At 30.1% G+C, this 21,147-nt stretch overlaps 1 protein-coding gene across 1 annotated transcript; it reads left to right on the top strand.

Annotated features, from left to right (window-relative positions):
• Nucleotides 1-437: 437 nt before the first annotated feature.
• LOC126772299 (uncharacterized) lies at nucleotides 438-14,540 on the top strand. Its single transcript, XM_050492591.1, has 8 exons — nucleotides 438-741; nucleotides 2,509-5,032; nucleotides 5,131-5,389; nucleotides 5,476-5,592; nucleotides 6,122-6,231; nucleotides 6,673-6,805; nucleotides 8,727-8,968; nucleotides 11,543-14,540. The coding sequence occupies exons 1-8, from the start codon at nucleotides 621-623 to the stop codon at nucleotides 11,616-11,618; spliced, it is 3,582 nt and encodes a 1,193-aa protein (XP_050348548.1). The 5' UTR covers nucleotides 438-620; the 3' UTR covers nucleotides 11,619-14,540.
• Nucleotides 14,541-21,147: the final 6,607 nt, after the last annotated feature.

Raw genomic sequence — 21,147 nt, 5'->3', positions numbered from 1 at the left:
AGAAAGCATTATATTTATTAAGCAATATTTACTAATTCAGAAAATTACAATACTTGCTATTTATAAGATAGAATGATATAATGGAGAAATTGAAATGGATAATAAATGTTACATAAGTTGTATTTATTATAAAATATTTAAAGATTAGTAATACATTTTAGTTTCTACTTCTTATTAATTACGTTGTCTAGAAATGTTTTAAAAGAGAAATTGCCTTAACTGTAATTAGCTACTGACTGTGTAACTTGTGGCTTTATAACGCTTTCTTTATACAAATATTATGAAACTAATTTTCCCTTTGCATAAAAAAATTGAATTTTGTTACTAATTTATATAAAAAATAACAATGCGTATTATGTAATAAAAAATCAAAAAAAGAAACTGTACAATTTTATAGAATGGTAATACTGTACTTCACTCGTTTTGATTCCCTGTGATTTACCAGTTTATATATGAGACAATTATCAACCTTTTAAATTATAAACAATAAAATTATGATAATCGTAATAAGCTTATTAGTGATGTTTGTATTGTTTGAACCATAAGTAACTATTTAGTTGAACGTGTTCATTTGTAAAAGTCAGTTTGATTATAAAATTCATGCAGTGTAATCTAAAATCATGGAATACCAAGATCAAGACATCAATTATGATAATATTATTGAGACTCTCTTGAACACATTCGGTAATGCGCTAAGCAGAGATTGTCTGTTTGCGATTATTCAAGATTGTGGAGGGGATCGTAAGTATAAGCCTACAGAGTTTAATACACCTATTCATTTGGTGCATCTTGTTTATTGATTTTTCACACATGCATGTCAATATACATGTACACAATATGTATTGCGCGCCATTATTTCCTATCGCTTATAGAAGTCTATAGTATGCTATGTATAGCAATATTATCTAGGTACAACAAATTATACTCTATGCTCTCTCTGTAAAAGACTGAATATCATTGATAGAAAGGTTCATAATCCTTTAATAACATTTTGCCCGGATGATAGCTGTATTGATTTGAGGGGTGCGTTGCATCAATTGCAAGCCATTGCCTTTGTGGTTTTTTCTGTTTGCATGTAGTCCATACTTATGTGTTTTATTTAAGTAATTTAATTATAAATATATAATGTATTAACTACGTTTAGCATTTATTAAGAAGTTTTATTGTTATAATTAATCATTTAAAGTTTTTAATTTTAGGACATGATAAATATTGCATATAATTATTTTTTTTTTATTTTAAATAACTTATTTAGATAATGTTACATTATCTTAATACATTTATTAAGTTGAAAATAAAATATGTATGCGAATAGAGCACTGCATGCTTAATTAATAGATAGTTAGCCTGAAAAGTTAATTACTAATTAAACTTAAAAACAACATTCATTTTTCTTTTTTTGAGAACAGCATAATATTCATTATTCTTTTTTTGAGAAACAAAATTGGTTTACCATTAGTTATTGTTTTTATTAGTTATTTGTGTTTGTGTGGCCTTTGTTCAGCAGTGGGAGTTGTCCAGATGATATTGTGATGGTGATATATAATTAAATTATTGTATTCTAGTGTTTTTAATTACTTGTCACAAGTTCTTTTTAGTCTATAGACAGGATGTTTATTTTATACACACAAATTTTGGCACATTTTTGTGTCACTTGTGTTATTGAACTTCTCCTTGTTATCTATTCTTGCAGTAAATGAAGTTGGGGTCGATGGGAGCCATATACTGATAATACTTAAAAACTGCATGGGCTGTATAATTATCTCTTTGAATAAATGATAAATGAGTTATTGTTGAGTAAAATCATTAATTTTTGTTTTAACAAAATGATTTAACAATTAAAGTGAACAAACATTTAATGCGTTCCTAATAATGCAATATATAGCTAAATTTTTATTATTATTTTTAATATTATTTTATTATCTTAAGGATTAGAAATAAATAAACTTGAGGTTGCTTTTGTAGGTTTGTACAACATTTAAAGTTTATTATTCTGTTTTTCCTCACAATTCTTTATTACTTTGCTTACTCAATAATTATTTTTTTAAAACATCAAATCTTTTTGTAAATGTCATTTCTAATTTTTTTTTATTATCATATACAAACTATTACATAAAACATAAATGCCAGTATCAATGAAAACTTGTCAAACATTAAGAAATATACATGCAATTATTTCTTTAGATATATATTAAATATTTGTATTTATAAAAATAATTCTTGAGCTAACTCAATGGAACACTTTCTTGATTGTTTTTAATTAGGTAAATATTTGTTGTTTGTATTTAGCTTTGCTGTATGACATACTTTACTTCTGTTACTTGTCTTAAAATATTTTTTCTACATAAATGTTGATAAAGATACTACAATTGTTATTCCCTTTTTTTACTTACTTTAAATTATCTTTTTTGATTTCTTTATTTTTTTTTAATAAATTTCAGATAAACGAATATAACCACGCACAAAATAAAAAACTTTTCAATTAAAAATAATTTTATTTTTCAACAGTTGAACAATCTGCAAATGCCATTATAAATATGATGGATTGTAATTTGGAGTCAACAAATAGGACAGAAACAACTGAAAATGTTTTAACAGAAAATTGTACAAATCAAATAAACATAAATCAACAAAATGTAACCTCAAACAATTCAGATAATGCAACTAAACCAAAGACCCCAAATACGAGTTTTACGGTGGATATTCCTAAAAAAACCCAAGATGCGACCTCCTATGCTAGTGCATCGAGAAAACAATGCCAGCAGGTTCAGCCTCATCAGCCACACACATTTACACAACGAGATAAAAAAAATAATAATACATCTCAAAATTTTTGGACAGACCAATTGAAACAAATTTTGTCATACCACAAAGATGGTGCACGTATTTTGATCATTATGCGAGGATTACCCGGCAGTGGAAAGACATACCTTGCAAGGAATCTTATTGATGCCATTTACTCTGTGCCGAGTGAACAACACTATTCTACTCACATTTTTAGTACAGATGATTATTTTATGCAGAATAAGTTGTATGTGTTTGACAAAAACAAACTTCCAGAATATCATGAACGAAACGAGAGAATGGCGAGAAATAGTATGTTAAAAGGAGTCAGCCCGGTAATTATTGATAATACTAATGTCGAATTCTGGGAAATGAAATCTTACGTAAATGAAGGCATTAAAAATGGTTATATAATTGAAGTGGTTGAACCAAATACATCTTGGGCAAGAAATGCAAAGCAACTTCAGAGAAATTGTCTTCATAATGTCCCAATTTATACTATTCAAAGAAAACTTGATACCTACCAAAATGGTGTTACTGGTGCCTTTTTGATAAGATATTTTGGATACTACTATGAATCTAATATGAAACCTCCTGTTGCAAGACTTGTCCCTCCTATTGTTCGAGAAATTAAATCGACTCTTCCTGTTGAAAATGATAAAAATATACCTACAACAATTGCGGAAAATACAAGACAAGAAACTGTAAAAAACCCGAATAATCGAGATGATATTGCTGATCTTACGTTACCATCCTCTTCCTTACCATCATCTTCTAAAATGACTGAAGCTAACATAACTAAGAGTCCAGATTTTCAAAGTACGGAAACAAATGATGCAAAAGATTCATTGGAAAATACTAATTTTACTGAAATTAAAGTATCATTAGAAGAAATAGAAAAAATAGAGGAGGAATGGGAAAACGGTGAAGACTGGAATGACAACTCAAAAATAATAGTAAAAGAGAATAAATGTCTTAATCTGACTGAATCGAGACCTCAAAGAAGTAACTTATCAAAATCTTCGACAAAAGATAAATTGTTACCACCATTGTCAAGCACCATGTCACCATGTCAAGATTGGAGCAAAATTTCGATGTTTCTACCATCTTGGGGTGAAAGTAGCCATTTACCAGAAGAGACAAAAGTAATTGTAGAGAAAAAGTCAAGTTCTACCTGTATTGAATTGGGTGATACTGAAATTTCTGATTTAAAAAATCCTCTCAAAATAATTACAGCATCTCCGAGAGATATCAATGAATTTTATGTGAAATTGAAAAATACAAAGATTCCAGATAAATGGATGCTCGATAAAAGCACTTCTACCAGTAATAATCAAATTTTAAGTGATGTACCACGGTGTGGAAACGAAGAGAAACATTTTAGTTCATTTCGCAAATTATTTAAACATATTCCACGGTCCGATTTACGACATATTTTTGATAATTGTAACGGTGATGTTAATTGGGCTGTCGACATTGTTCTTGATGGTGTGGATAATCAAAAAATAAGCACACGTGATCCTAACGACGTTTCAGACACCGAAGAAGAAGAAGAGAATGAAGTTCTCTGCACATGTTTAGCTGCGTACGAAATTTTGCCTGATCGTAATGAGTCTTCATCACCAATTGAACCTGAGCAAAATACAGTTCCGACTACTTCACCTGTAAATACAAAAAAAGGTAAAAAAGAAATTGTAGTATCGGAGGCATCTATACAATTGAAACGACAAATAGAAGAAAATGTTGTGATACCAGACAATCACTATTCGCAACATTGCTTAAAAATCAGAAAAATTCGGCGCGGTGAATGTATTGTTGAGGAAAATAATGACGAAGAAAATCTAAGTCCTTCGGATAATACAGAGAACCAGGTGAATGATAATATTATTCCGAGTACATCAGGACTATCAGAAGAAAATGTAAACAATGCCATTAATAATTGTACTAATAAAGACGATGATAGCGAAGCAAGTGAAGAAGAACTCACTACTGAAGATGAACTGGTTAACTTTGGTAACGTTGAAGAGACAATACATATTAACGTAGGACACGTGTTCATACAACAGTTGGATGCATTATTTGGGCGCGGTGATATGGAATATCCACCTTCAATAAAGCCTAGACTTAATATACGTACTTCGCTTCTGAATGAGATCAACGCTTTATGGATGGAATCCCTAATGTATCAATTCGAAGAAAGTTCTAAACAAACAGATTTAATGATTAAACAGGACGAAGAATTTGCGAGGTTTTATATTTCTTTTAATTTTGTGTTTCATTTATGATTTAAAAAAAATTGCTATTAACGTATTCAATAGGTTAAATTAATGTTTATTTATATTTTAGGGCGTTATTGTTAAAAGAAGAAGAGTTATTAAGAGAAGGAAGAGAACCTGAGATACCGGATTTTAAGGAAATTATGGATATGGATTTTGCACTTACGTTGTATTATAAAGATGTAGATGAATGGCGTAACCATGAACCTGGTGACTTAGCAGCTAGGCTTTCAAGAGACAAGTTGTATAATTTGTTCCCGGAGTTACCCAATGATTTACTATCCGAGGTGCTTATGGCTCATGACAACAATTTTCAAAACACTGTTGAGGTATTAATATATTTTTTGATATTTTATTAATAATTAAAACCTAAACCATAAACAATAATGTAATTTACAAAATTGTCATACATCAGGTACTTTTAATCTCAACGGGACGAGATCATATTCTTGACAAGAAAAATGGTATCAGTAAATTCGTTATGGAGAAGGAAATAGAGAGACAAGAAAAAATTCTTGAAAAAGAAAAAAAGGTGAGATACTTGATTTAATTATATACTACAGTACACGACAACAGTACCTTATTGTTAAACTTTGAAATTTTTCATTAAAATTTCTTTGAATTATCATGAATTTAATGTACTGTCTATATTAGGAAATATTTTCATTTCTCGAATGAAAAATATTACAAATCAAGGTGTAAAAATGAAACATAGAACATTCATTTTTACACCTTGAACATTCATTCAACATTCTAGAACGTACATGAAGCTTTTAAATGATCGTAAATAACTATTTTAGAACCTATATTACACATATAATTATTAAGTATTATATACCTTAGTTAGAGATTTGGAAATGCAATTAATTAATAAGCACACATTTCATATAGTGCACTTCTGGAAGCGCTCACTTTGTATCTCACTCATGAATTGCTGAAAACCGACTTAAAGTCATACTTTATTTTAATGATATTTCATGATCGTGTTCTAGATCGTTTTTCTTATTCGTAGGGTAACTCTACTTGTCACAATCGTATATATAATACGAGATTAATTTCAGGAACTGTCTCAAGTCGAATGGCCTCTGCTGCCGACTCTGGAGAAGGTCGATATGGAAACGGTCCAGATGTATCGCGACCAGGCCGACAATCATTTGGCAAGACGAAACCTGTTAGTGTTTTTTTTTCTAAATTTCTCGTTAATCTGCCACAAAGTAAATAATACAATATTGTATAATACAATGTGTATATATGTGTATACAGATTTTTTGTCTAGCCCATTATGTTAAGTACTACCCACTCATCTCATATTCACCCGCTAAACTGCGATACTTAGTATAACTAGGTATAAGGGATATCATTTCTTAGTTTCCAATGGTAGTGACGTAAGGGTTGGTTAATATCCCTTACAGTGCCAATGTTTATGTTGGTGACGTATTACCACCAGGTGACCAGTCTTCCTATCTTATCCAAATATATATGTTTAGATCCTATGGTTGTGTTTTAATTTGTTACTTGAAAATAGACCAATGGGTAACTCCCCCCCCCATCTATTATATTAGTTAGATAAGATTATGTGTCGTGTAGTATTATCGTATGGTTTAATTTCTAGAAACTATCAAAAGGCTCAAGATTACATACGAAGAGGAATGACTCAAGTGGCGACATATTATTCAGACTACGCGTCGTATCACACTAAGAAATATGAACAAGCTAACAGCTTGGCGGCTGCCACGCTTATGCAAGTATGTATTTTATTTATATAGATAAAGGTTCGTTAAAATGAATATATTATTATATGACAAATAAATAAATAAAAGTTATCGTTGTCTATGCTAATAATTAAAATGTGAAAGTAGTTCTGTCGGCGTTTGCCTGTTACGCTTTCACAACTAAACCACCGAACCGATGTGGAAGACATTTAGTATGAATAAAGCTGGCAACCCTAAGGAAGGACGTACACTATTTTTATACCTAGCACTCACCCCTACCCAAAATGGTTTTTTATCTATAGAATGAAGATATATGCTGCCGAGGACTTTTGTAGATATTTTGGTTTTTCTAGCTGAGATGGTCCAGTGGTAAGAACGCGTGAATCTTAACCGATGAACGTGGGTTCAAACCCGGGCAAGCACCTCTGAATTTTTATGTGCTTAATTTGTGTTTCTAATTCATCTCGTGCTTGACGGTGAAGGAAAACATCGCGAGGAAACCTGCATGTGTCGAATTTCACAAAATTCTGCCACACGTGTATTCCACAGCGTGTTGGAATAAGCTCCAAACCTTCTCGTCAAAAAGGGAGAGGAGGCCTTAGCCTAGCAGTGGGACATTCACAGGCTGTTACTGTTACTTTGGTTTTTCTTCCACAATTATGGTATTGTTTGCTTAAAAAGGCGTAACAAGCTATCAGTAAATAGTCATGTAAATACTATAGATCCTCTGTTGAAATTATAATATAAAAGATCACCATCGTTATATAATTAAAAAAAAAATTGTGTAAATTTGGAAAATGAAATGTTACCTCTTCAAAATATTATCAATATGATAAATATACAATAGATTGTAATATATAGTTTAAATATAATAAATAAGCTTAGTTATAAACACGAATACATAAAATTAATATTTATTACCAATAATTCATTTAAATGACAGTTGATTCATTTAAATGTCAGTGTTGTCAGTAATATTATTTTAAAATAATTTATTCATTGTAGAAACATTAAAGTTACTGATTGATATAGTCAAAGTACAAAAACTTTCATCCGTAAGTTTAATAATTACATTGATATACCAGTAGTATTTAAGAGAGTACAGCGAAGTCGGCTTAGTTGTGTACGGTCAGCAAATATATAAATAAATAAATATTTTTTATTTTTATAGGTTTATTTTAATTATAAATTAGGTTTCTTTTTTGGAGAAATATTTATAAAAAATTTACGAAAAATCTTTAGTTTTAGAAGTCATAGGTTTACCTCGATTATAATTATGACACCGGAGCAGCTTTTGAGTATCAATTTTAATATCAACAACGAATGATCCAAATTAAATAATGAATTTTGTTATTAAAAAAAGAATAATAAACAAAAGTGCATGACAATTCCAACGCTACTTATATGCGACTGTTGCCAGAGTGCGAAGCACGTGGTCGCCAACGCAAACTAGCTTATTCCGGTTTTAGTCGCTGTGTATTACACTACTACAAACGCAAAAACGTTTTCAAACAGATTTATCTGTACGGTCTTTTGCGTGAACTTATACTTAATAGTCTACAATAAAATATATAACCTAACAAAGACAGTATATATTTTTTTTTTAATAAATGTTTAATTTTTATGCAGTATGCCGCCGTTACGTTGTGCGAGTGAGAAGGCATGTTAGGCGCCGCCATTTTAATATATAATTATATCTCAAAGTAATTCATAAGGAAATCTGTAATATTAAATATTTTCTTTTAGACATTTTTATCAATTCGGCATTCATCTTAAAGGAAATACATTTTTTTTAAGTGTTAGGACTATTTATTGTAATGTATTTCTGTACATCGCTTATAAATACTAAAGTATAGGAAGAATGATCGTATATTTAAAAAAAAAAAACAACTTTATTTTAAAATTAAGCTTTTGTATTTCAAAACAAAGTAAAGTTATAACATTTTTTTTATAGCTGCACGCATCGAACTGCGCAGATAATGCCACAATCGACCTACATTACCTTCGAGTAGGGGAAGCAAAGGAATCCCTTGATTTGTTCCTCGACACCCATATCCAAAAATTGAAAGAAACTCAAGATAGAACTGGCATTAGATCGCATACCCTGTTCTTCATAACAGGACGTGGTCTGCACAGCAACGGCAAACCACGAGTCAAGCCAGCTGTCATGAAGAGGCTCCAGGAACGAGGTTTGAGGTAAGTTTAAGACTTTCAGAACTACGAACTTTTTATATTAATAATACTGACTCGAAAATTATATCGAAAAGTTTCAGACATATTCCTTCATAGTGCGTTTTGAATGAAATATTAAGATTAACTATTCAGGTGTATTGCAATTCAGAAAGTCACCAACAATTTTGGTTGAAAACTAAAGGTTTTCTGTACAAAAACTTTTGTAACCAAGGCGCTTTGATAAAAAAGTATTTATTATCAAAACAACATGTCTCTTATATAAGCGATATAATTCGTTAAATATAATTTCATAACTTATTAATTTCTAGATAAGTTTACTTCTATTTGCTCGTGTGCTACATGTTGAGCCGAGTTGGCGTGGTTGGTAGATACTTGCCTTTCACGCCGATGGTTGTGGGTTCGATTCCCACCCAGGACAGACATTTGTGTGCATGAACATGTCTGTTTGTCGTGAGTCTGGGTGTAATTATCTATATAAGTATGTATTTACAGAAGAAAAGTAGTATATGTAGTATATCAGTTGTCTGGTTTCCATAGTACAAGCTCTGCTTAGTTTGGGATCTGATGGCCGTGTGTGAAAAAAAAAACAAAAAAATAACATGTGTGAACTTTATATATATTTACTACAACATTTCATAAAGTTTTTAGTTTTTTTCCGTTGGGATTTATATAAATTTTTTTTTTATAGAATAGGAAGCCGGACGAGCATACGGGCCACCTGATGGTAAGTGGTCACCAACGCCCATAGACATTGGCATTGTAAGAAATGTTAACCATCGCTTACATCACCAATGCACCACCAACTTTGGGAACTAAGATATCTTGTGCTTGTAATTACACTGGCTCACTCACCCTTCAAACCGGAACACAACAATATCAAGTACTGCTGTTTTGGACGACATTTTGCAGACGAGCTTGCACAAAGCTCTATCACCAGTGAAATCAAAGTATTTACAACTAAGAAAACAAAAATAATTACGTACGTACATTAAATTTTTCGAAAAATGCTAAATATTGCTCAAAGACATCTCGGAAAGTATTGATGAAAATTAAAATGATTATTACTAAAATTCTAGCCGTCGATCGATATAAAAAAAATAACCCGGCCTGTGTTGTTGATCTAACTATTTAACTATCCAATAACATATTCTATATAAAAACTATTTTCTATTTTTTATTTAATTATTATTAAACTTTTTTTTAATATATTTTTTATATATGTTACGAAGTCCCAGACGGACTAAGCAACTGAAATGGCAGTTTATTGCGTTGTTATCACTTCATAGGTTTCATTCCCACGGCTTGCATACACCTTTTTGAACAAAACGTTTCCCTATATATATTTTTTAAATTGTTAGTATAAATATTAAACAAATAAATCAGCTGTGCTCTGCTACTTCGCCTGCGTTAAATTATATGTATTTAAATTCACTGCGATATTGATGTTTATGGTTGCTGCGCTGCTTCTTATTGCCGTAGCGTATCCCGTGATTGCTTCCGATCATATCTAACTTCCAGGGCACCTCTATTAATATTATTAATTAACAAATAATACATTACTTTACTACATATAATATTAATGTCTTATGTGTCGCGATTTTGATAGTATTTAAAATTAGCTCATTAGTCATACGGTCTTCAGAATAAATAGATTAGACATGTAAGTTCTTGTTTTTATAACTAGTAAGTTTTTCTAATTTTATTTGTCGAAGCGAATATTGCTCGCATGTTTTTTTTTTTAATAAATTCTATGTGAAAATCGATAAGAGGTACCAATCCAAAGTAACACTGGTGTAATAGCCATGAATATATTATGAAGTTGCTAGCCGCTCGCTTTGCTGGACTTAAATTTTACTTTAGTAACGATCGATTCGTTCTTCTATCGATCGTACTGTCAAAACAGCTTTGCTTTGGTGGTTTAAAAGAGAAACAATACGATAGGTCGACGATTATTTAGGCGTATGTATTGTATGTCGTAGGGTTATACGAAGGAGGTTGTATTAAATCTTTTATCTATTAAATCGCTATAACCGTTTTCACGTATTATATGGGAGACTTGAAGTTTCTAGAGTAATGATAAAATCAATTGAACATCTTGAATATTCAATAACGGGTACGAAATTAAAAGTAACTATATATTATTAAAAATGTAAATTAAAATAGTGTATTCGTTTATCTACCAAAATTTTCTTTAATTTTCTGTATGTTTTCGAAAAACTTTTTAAAGGTTTAAGACCTTTGGCCAATTTTGAAAAATATTATATTATTATATTTTTTTAAATATTGCATAAAACTTTGTCAGTCGTTTTGTTTTCAACCAATATCACGAGCCAATTTCAGTTCTGACTTACGCCGCAGATTATAAATATAAAAGTTAAATGACCGAGTAAAGTCGTAGGAAACTACTCTCGGAAAATGTTTTGGAGTTTATTCAACCACTGTTTCAACATTGGTTGGTGTATAAACCATCACACTGGACACAATCATTATTATATGGTGTATTAACTATTCGATCGCTATGTTATAACGATAATAAGAAAATATCAGCTTATTACATTTGCTTTTTTTTATTTGCAGCTTTTACGAACGCAATCCCGGCTTGCTCACTGCCAAGGTCTGCGCGGACGACAAGCTATCCTACCAAATCGCTTAGGATCAGTTGAAATCGTCCAGAGACGGGCGATTTCAACAAGACATTTGACAATTCGAGACGACTCCTCAATTTCCTCCCGGTCACCCCTGTCACAATAACAATGTTGTTTATGTACACTATCCCATGTACCCGTGGCCCACGTTCCAGGTCTACAAAATGGTCTATATTGACTCAATTACGGGCCCGCGAGCGACCATGTTTTTTTACAGGCATTATATATATTTTGGATAGTGTATATTAAAAAAATACATTGTGGATTTATGGTTACGCCATTAAAAACGAAATTAGTTGTACCGAGAACTTCTCCACGGCAATTGGACGTGTTAAAGGAATGTCTTCAAATTGTGCTGTGACGGAACTCTTGCTTGTGACTTTAGTCGTAACTTGTCTTGTATAGTGTTTCTAAGAGTTAGACTTTAAGGATCTACACGTGAATTTTATTTGATTTTATTACGTTTAATTAGATTTTTAAATTGTTAATTTCTTTTTAGGATTATATTTAAGGGAATCAAAAATGTTTCGTTAAACCACTTACTTAGTTTATTTATTCGAGTTGTTCTATCGATAAATGTTATATAAATAGATCATTGTATATAGACCATACCATTTATAATTAAATATTGTTAAATTTTTAACAATTTACATTCACGTTTTTCAACGTTATAAGGTGTTTTCGCCGAGCTTGGAAAGCTTATTTATAATCCTTAATTGGACGATGTGACTGTACACGAGATGTGATTAAAAAAATTTTTGTTATAAAACGTTTATAACAAATTTACCGTTTACTTGAACATAAGTAAAATGGTAATACGGATTTGTTGTAAGTAGTACAATCTATTTTTGGATATTTCTTACGATCGCCACGGACAAGGTCCTAGAGATAAAACAAAATCTTGAGACTGATTAAGCGAAGATATTACGCAATCGTAATATCTTCATTTTGAATAACAGAAATATTAAATTTTTAAATAAATTATACAAACTAAAACGCAGTATTCTAAATATAAAAGTAACATTTTTAATCGACGATTCGAAAAATTTAAAAAAATTTCAAAAAATTTAAATTTAGAATTAATATCACTATAATATATCATTCATTAAAATTTAGCATTGTAAATAATTAATTAGAACTCTTTTAAAAATATGTAAGTTGTAATAAGTATTTCGCATTTCCTATCTTAGTTCGACACAAACTCAAAACCGTAACAAATTAAGGTTGCTATATATTAATAATTATTTTGCTCAATTTATTTACCGGTTAAATTTATTTAAAAAAAAAAAAAAAAAAACAAACTAATAACTATTCAACGAATTTATACAAGTAAGTACATTTTTTTTTTATTTAACCAAACATTCTACGAATTCCAACAAGAAGCTATCATATCAGTTGAATGTAAATGAAATGTATAATTTTTTAATATTTATCGTTATAATATAATAGTAATAAATAATAAAAAGTTACATAATTGCTTCATATATGCTATAGTGTACGCACAGCAATGTACACCATCTTGGAACTTGCCAACTACAAGGTAATTGTATACATACGTATATAGATTTAAGCTAAAAATAATAATTATTGTAACAAATCTTATAATCGTTTCTAGAGTTTTTCTAGATTCTCGCACAAACACGATGTCATGTGATGTCTCGTGGCCCACGTGCCCATAGGATAAAGCGGAAATGTCTCGGGTTCCAGTGTGTGGCTAATATCTTTAAAATTTCTCTTAAAAAGATATGAATCCGTCTTTTTCGTTTTTTATATAGCGCAAATTACAATTTTGATAATTTTATTGATTTCCGTTTAATGCTTAGGGCTGGTTATTCTGAACTATAAAATTTCTTATAAAAAGATATGAGTCCTTCTTTTTCGTTTTTTATATAGCGCAAATTACAATTTTGATAATTTTATTGATTTCCGTTTAATGCTTAGGGTTTGTTTTTCTGTGATTAAAACAGGGTCTTATTTTATTTATCAGCCAGCTTGAAGTTAATTTTAGATTCACACGTTGTGCCATTTGCGTCTCTGTAAATTTTTAGTCATTAAAATAAAATAGGCTCGAAATATATTATAAATAAAAAATAGACTTTCGATTTAATTGATACATTAATAAATTTAAGTACAAAGTTTCGTATATAACCGCTTATAATATTTGATGACAATTATATTTTCGGTCATATACACTACAAAGATTAATTAATTTTCCTTACAATTAACATACCTCAAATCATCAGCCTTCAAACTTAACGTCCTTCATTTGTAAATATATCCGATGATAAGTGTAATTTTAAGTTCGTCCTATATTCAAATAAATTCGATTTTTTTTTTCTATTTCTTACATAGTGTTTAGTAAGATAAAAGATCCAAGTAATTTTTTCTCTCTTACAACTTTACACTACAAACGAATATATTTATAACTTTTGTACATAGATTTCATCACTGAAAGTATTTCTACATTAATATTAATTCCTATACTTATGGACGATACAGTGTCACTAGTGATATATTTAAAAATGTCTAAGAATTATGTATAAATTTAAGTGTGTATCAGAATGACTGTGTTAGTGAACTAATAAAAATGTATGTTGAGGTACTCAATTATTGTGTAAATACACAATACGGAGCCCTTATGCGAAAATCATAAACGGCCGTTAAAATTTTATCTTAAAAATAGCCAGACATCTTGATTGAGACATCAGGATGATCGGCCATTTTAAAAATAAAATTTCATTGATAATACCGTGGGTACCAAATACACCAGTACTAAATTAGGTACTCCTAATCCTGGTCCATATTTTAATATGGATCTGTCACTTTGCACAGTCATTATGATGCACACAAATTCAATATAGCATTTCAAGAAATATGCTGTTATAATTAAATAATAAAAAAAAAAAAAACACGGATTGACAATCGATTAATTCTGAGTGCACTTAATTTGAGAATATCATATGTAGTGCACAGGTGGTAAATCTTTAAGATTAAAAACCTAGAATGAATTACTTATATACAATGAAATCGAATCCAAAGACAGGAGATACGAATATTAAGGAGCTTACGTTACAAGTTTACTTGACGTATTGAACTTTATGTATGATAAACATATGTGTTTGTTGCTAAAAGATGCGATTTATACGAATCGGGAACGTTTCACGGATTAAATGATACGTACGTACGTACATATATAACATTGTTCGCATTGTTTCGACTCTGTTGTCAATTAGAAATAAGGCTTAAATGGTAACATTGCTTTTATGTGCTTTCTAGTAATAATTAAATATTTGATTCAATATGATTGATGTCGTATAAGTAGATTAGTTATAGATCGACCGATTTTTGAAAGACTGAGAAATCGATTGATCGCCGATTAAAACGAAATCTGTTTTTTAAACATCGATTCGTATTTTTAATATTATTAAAACATATCGATGGAAAACAGTAATGCTTCCTTGGATTTGGAGTATTTAATGTTCCACGTGCTACTTCCATAGTCTGTCAATTTACCTGATCCCAGATTTCAAAAAAATATTTTATTTTGTCTTTTCTATCTTACTCAAACTATATTTTCTCTCTATATTTATCTCTTAATATTGATAATCGTCAGCTTTAATCGAATTTTTTTATATAATCGAAACCGAAAGTCAAAACCTCAACACTAATACTACTAAACGGTAGGTGTTCCGTCACTTGTCGAGGAATGCTCGACATGGTGATTGCGTCCGTAGTTTTGCCGAAATATGTATGTCCTCTATAAATACGAAAATGAAATCGGAATATTAAATAATGTTAGTATCAAAATAAAAAATACTGTTTCTCATTCTTGAGGCTTATTAAGTTGTACATATCTAAATTCTTCTTTGTAGCATATTAAAAAACACGTGGAACTATGACTAGTAACTGAGCTCGTTGCGTGTCATTATCTTGCGAACTTAATTGTTGTATCAGTCTTCAAACGTGAAAATTAAGCTTAAACATAGCCTGTCTTTCAAAAACCGGTCTTACGTGTTTCGTAGTCGATTTTGCGAAGTGTCCTTCTATATTTAAGTGTCAATCTTTAGAGTTATGGAATGAAAGATAAAAAAGTAAATAGTGAGGTTATGGCAAATTTTTAAAAATTGAATGCAATCAGTTCCCTCGTGCACCAAGGTCCTTTGCATTACCTATAAATCGATACAAGCAATGAATATTACCTATGTAAATATGGTATGACTAAATATTATTGTTGTTGGCAATATTTACTATAAATGCTACTTTAAAAGAGTATAACAACTAGTAAAACTTATGCTTGTTCAATTTAAATCTATATTATTAAATCCATTTGTGATTGAAAATAAAATATAACTTATTTTATAGAATTCATTAAAAAAATTTTTTTGACTGTAACACAGTAATTAATCATTTTTAATGTAGTCCAAGACTCAAATTAGCGTAATGCTCGTTGCTGGTATCAAAATATTAACAGCTCACTAAAGGTTTTTGTTTTAAAAGAGCGGTCCAAAAGAGATGTTCGATATTTTTTTAGATTTTTGGCAATTACGGCTTATTTGGCCAACTATACTTCTTAATTATTGTCAATTTATACGGGTTTATATACAAAGACATTAATTTTATACAATTTTTTAAAAAAATTGGTATGGTTAATTAGGATTCAGGGTAAATTATTAAATTAAAAACGCTGTCTCATTATATGATTCAGTTTTTATAAGAATATTATTTTCACCTCGACATTGTTACTAACAAAACCTATTCGATATATCAAAATCATTTTTATAACTATAAATAAATCTTGCCTATAAATATAAATATTTGGAGGGCGGACGTTGTTGGTATCGCGTTTTGGCCGTGTATCGAGGTCACGTTAAAAAATATTGTTCGATACACAGCGAATACGGAAGTAATTCGGTGACGTATAATTGTCTTATGTCAATAGTAATTGTCAGTTACGTTTCTGTGAGGAGCGAGGTCGCGCGAAGTTTCCCTAAATGGTTATACGAAACAGCATTGGGGAATTATTGATATTTAAAAAAAATGCAACATGAAGCAGGACTGTTGAATGGATATTCTTTGCATTTTTCGTAGTTTACCTAAGTAGTACGTAGCCGCTGTCCCCACTGCTTTATCGTTGTTTAAATGTTGTAATTTTAGGATATATTCTGAACTTTTTCGTCTTGTTGATATTTCTTGGCATGCTAATTTGTCATATTTAATCTAAATATGATAATCGAAAATAATATATGATCGAATCAGTATTCCGACATATCTATGATGATAATAAGTGATTTTTGTATACCATGTGCCAAAAAGTATGAACAAATGTAGGTAAGTTTTTAAATGTTGTGTGTAGTAGGAAACGGTAATTAACCATTATATATGTTTTACGATTATACTAGTAATATTTAATGATTCAATGTATATTGATGTCTAACGTCTTGGGTTCTCGGTGTGTGGCATAAGGTATGGATGAATTTGAAAATTAGACGGAAACAGGAAGTACGGATATGGAATCCTTATTTAATTTATAATCATATGAGTTAGCTTATTAGTTGCACATTATTGCGCGTCTCCATTTGAATAGTTGGCAACTCTGTGTTTGCAATTTCATCTAGAATACAACATTGTATTAATATTTGTTGACAAGTTAATTATAAAACATTTACGCCAAACACAAAAGTTGCTAATATACACTCTGTGGAGATGCCTAACGCCCCAGTGAATACTGTAAACCGCGTTGATTAGTTAACTTTAATATGACATTAGACTTTTAAGCATTTTACAAAACTTTGTGACGTAGTTCACCCAGTGTGTTCCGTTATGTCCGGTGCATTATAGAATTACCATTTAAAAAAAAAATCATTATATTAATTAGCTTAAGACTTGAGTATTGTTTATTTTGCATATTAAAACGTGATGCACGATATTGTACGAAATGTTGGTGCTTTTATAAATAATTTTAAGAGTTTATTTTTTATTATCTATAAGCTGTGTGTGACACATTAAAGCTTTGTATTAAGATTTACTTGTAATATATAATAAGGAATTGAGGAATGTAGATGAGGATTTGGAAAAGTTGAAATGTAACGATTGTTTTGTTTATGTTTTCTGTTTAAATTTGGAATAAGTTTTATTTAAATGACGTATTTCTTTAACGGGTCTACCTATAAATGTCATTTAGAGGTTGATTCATTTAACTGTCTTCTGCTCTCTTCTTCCGAATGTTAAATTGATGATAAAATAAATAGAAATCAGTGTTTAATAAACACCCACTAAACAACATTTATAAGTAAGGCGATAAATGTATAATTATAAAATTAATAGTTCGAACAATTTGTTTAGTCTTAAACGATCGATCAAATTACATGGGGAAGTTTCACTTGGTGATACATTGTATATAGTATAAGCAAAAAATTACACATTTGTCTTTTAACAAAAAGTATTAAATACGGCTTGGTACGTTTTGTATTTGTATCTATTAAATAAAAAAAATCCCTAATTTAACATCCATAATTTTCTTGACTTCGTTAATCTATGGTCGGAAGTCAGTTGAAATCATAATATTTTGATATTTGAATAAAAACAAATTGTCCACAAATATTCTCCTTTCTAGTACAAAAACTATTTAACGAATTTATTTTTTCACCATATCTTGTTTTCATCTTAGAAAATAACTTCGAGAAAAACACACGTAACAGATAAAACTAAACAAAACTCTTTATCAGAAAATCAAACTTATATACAAGAACTTCCCCTTATATGATCGTTTCAATCGTCTAGTAGTTCCAAGAGAGCATTATAGTTTATTCGGACTACTTTAGTATGTAGTCGCGTAAAACATATTTAAACGTAGATGAAAAATAATAATACTATTATTGTATCGACGTTATACCAAAGCAGTGCAAATGAGTTATGTAACAAAGCGTAGATACGCTTTGTTTAAAACGGAAATACAAATTGTAAAAATTTAGTGCGATTTTACTATACTGCTTTCAGTAGAACACATATAATAATAAATTTTGTGAAAATTCTATTCGAATTTTAACATTTAATTCTGCGTTACATTTTTTGTTAATTTGTATTTGCATCGTTCCACCTAAGTTAAAAAAAATATATTTTTTGTTTGTTACGTATTTCAAGCTTGGTCTCATAAATTCAATGTTTAATATAAAATTATTGTCAATTAAAAGACAAATAAAATAGATGTTGTGATACTGTGTAAATGTTGTTTCTTTTATGTATACATTAAGATTAATATACTTAATATATTACAATAATACAATAACAGCCTGTAAATGTCCCACTGCTGGGCTAAGGCCTCCTCTCCCTTTTTGAGGAGAAGGTTTGGAGCTTATTCCACCACGCTGCTCCAATGCGGGTTGGTGGAATACACATGTGGCAGAATTTCGATGAAATTAGACACATGCAGGTTTCCTCACGATGTTTTCCTTCACCGAAAAGCACGAGATGAATTATAAACAGAAATTAAGCACATGAAAATTCAGTGGTGCTTGCCCGGGTTTGAACCCACGTTCATCGGTTAAGATTCACGCGTTCTTACCACTAGGCCATCTCGACTTTTTTTTTTTTTTTTTTTTTTTTTTTTTTTTTTTTTTTTTTTTTTTTTTTTTTTTTTTTTTTAATTAATATATTACGAATGGGTAATTCATATTTCTTTTTTTTTAAATTTTGTTCGTAATGTGATAATATAGATTCATTAGCCGCTTCGCGCAATTTCACTCGCGTGAAATATCGACCCCAGCAGCATTACCATGCGTGATGCTATATAGTTTTTTAGCTTTCTCAATAAATTAGCTATGAAACGCAAATATATTATTCATATAGGACTGGTCGATCTTGAGATTGGTGCGTTCATCAAACAAACGAAATTTTTAGCTTTATACATCAGTATTTATAATCATATATCTTGTCAAGCTATCTCCGCCCATATCAAGTCAGTATTATATCCATTGGTAATACATACTGAACGTCCTACGCTTTTTTGTATCTTCTGAACTAGATGTCTGAGTTAGAAAGAAACATGCACGTATTTGTATATACTTATACAAAAGAAATCTGCTCTATCCGTAACAGCCTGTGAATGTCCCACTGCTGGGCTAAAGACCTCCGCACCTCTTTTTGAGGAGAAGGTTTGGAGCTTATTCCACCACGCTGCTCCAATGCGGGTTGGTGGAATACACATGTGGCAGAATTTCAGTGAAATTAGACACATGCAGGTTTCCTCACGATGTTTTCCTTCACCGTCAAGCACGAAATGAATTATAATCACAAATTAAGCACATGAAAATTCAGTGGTGCTTGCCCGGGTTTGAACCCACGATCATCGGTTAAGATCTATAAAAAAGGTAATATTCTATATATGTAGATATGTTTAGTATGTTTAATAACAAATTCTAATTTTATAAGTAAGATTATAACAAACATAAGTACAAACACTTACTGATGAATTATATGTCTCATTTTCTGTATTAATAATTACTTTAGCATCTACGACAAATTTCAATTAAATACGAAACAAAATTACTAAGCATGATAAATAATATTGTGCCAGCAACGTATGTATTAGTTATGCTTACATTTTTATATTGGCGTAATTTTAACAAATTCCCTGTTTCGTGAGTCACATTTTATTCACTTATTTTTTAGCTATTGTGTTTGCGGGATGGATAGGGAAGTTGTTAATAAATAAAAGAACGAATGAAACAGTAATAAACATCATATTAACCAATAAGCTTAAAAAAACAATATGCATACCATACATCTGTAATTCGTTTAACCTCATGGGATTTTTCAAAAAAAAAAACATATCTTAAGTATATTTTTTTAATATTTGTATTTAAAAAAATTATAAACATAACTTGATTATTTATGTAATAACAATGACAGTTGAATTGACAGTTTGTCGTAACAGTTGTATTTTTTTGCGTTATACAGCCAAGTTTAAAAAAGCAATTTTTGCAACGTATGAATGAAGCGAAGGAATCTGCAGAAACAGTGTGAGTAAAATAGTTTCGCTGTTACTTATATTATTGTTTTAATATCTTGGCTTTTTTATTGAATAATAATGATCAATATTTCAGGAAGGAGAATCGAAGATCCGAAGCTAAAGCAATTGATTTTTTTAAAAAAGAATATCAGGAGACTAGGCTTTTGGCGCCTGATTTTTTTAGAAACTTATGACTAAAAAAATTGCCAAAATTATTCGTAAGTTTACCAAAAATAGGCTAAAATTCGAATTGTTCTTTAAATTCGACATTAATTTTTCATTTAAAAGAAAATAAATTAAACAAACTAATCTACAAATTAAATATCGATGAAAAGAAAGAAGTGTCAAAGCGAAATTCGAAAGCACTGCTTATTTGTTATGATGCTTGTATTTATTTTATCGTTAACATTACAGTAATTAGATTTTACTTTAGTATACGATATCACGCTTTTTGGATGGTATTGTCACGCGCAAAATGTCTACTATTCAAGTTTATATAATTTAAATCAGAATGCAGGAACTATTACATT

The sequence above is a fragment of the Nymphalis io genome, chromosome 12 (genome assembly GCF_905147045.1).
Source record: "Nymphalis io chromosome 12, ilAglIoxx1.1, whole genome shotgun sequence".
Classification (NCBI taxonomy): domain Eukaryota; kingdom Metazoa; phylum Arthropoda; class Insecta; order Lepidoptera; family Nymphalidae; genus Nymphalis; species Nymphalis io.
This window is presented reverse-complemented; position numbering and strand designations above follow the sequence as displayed.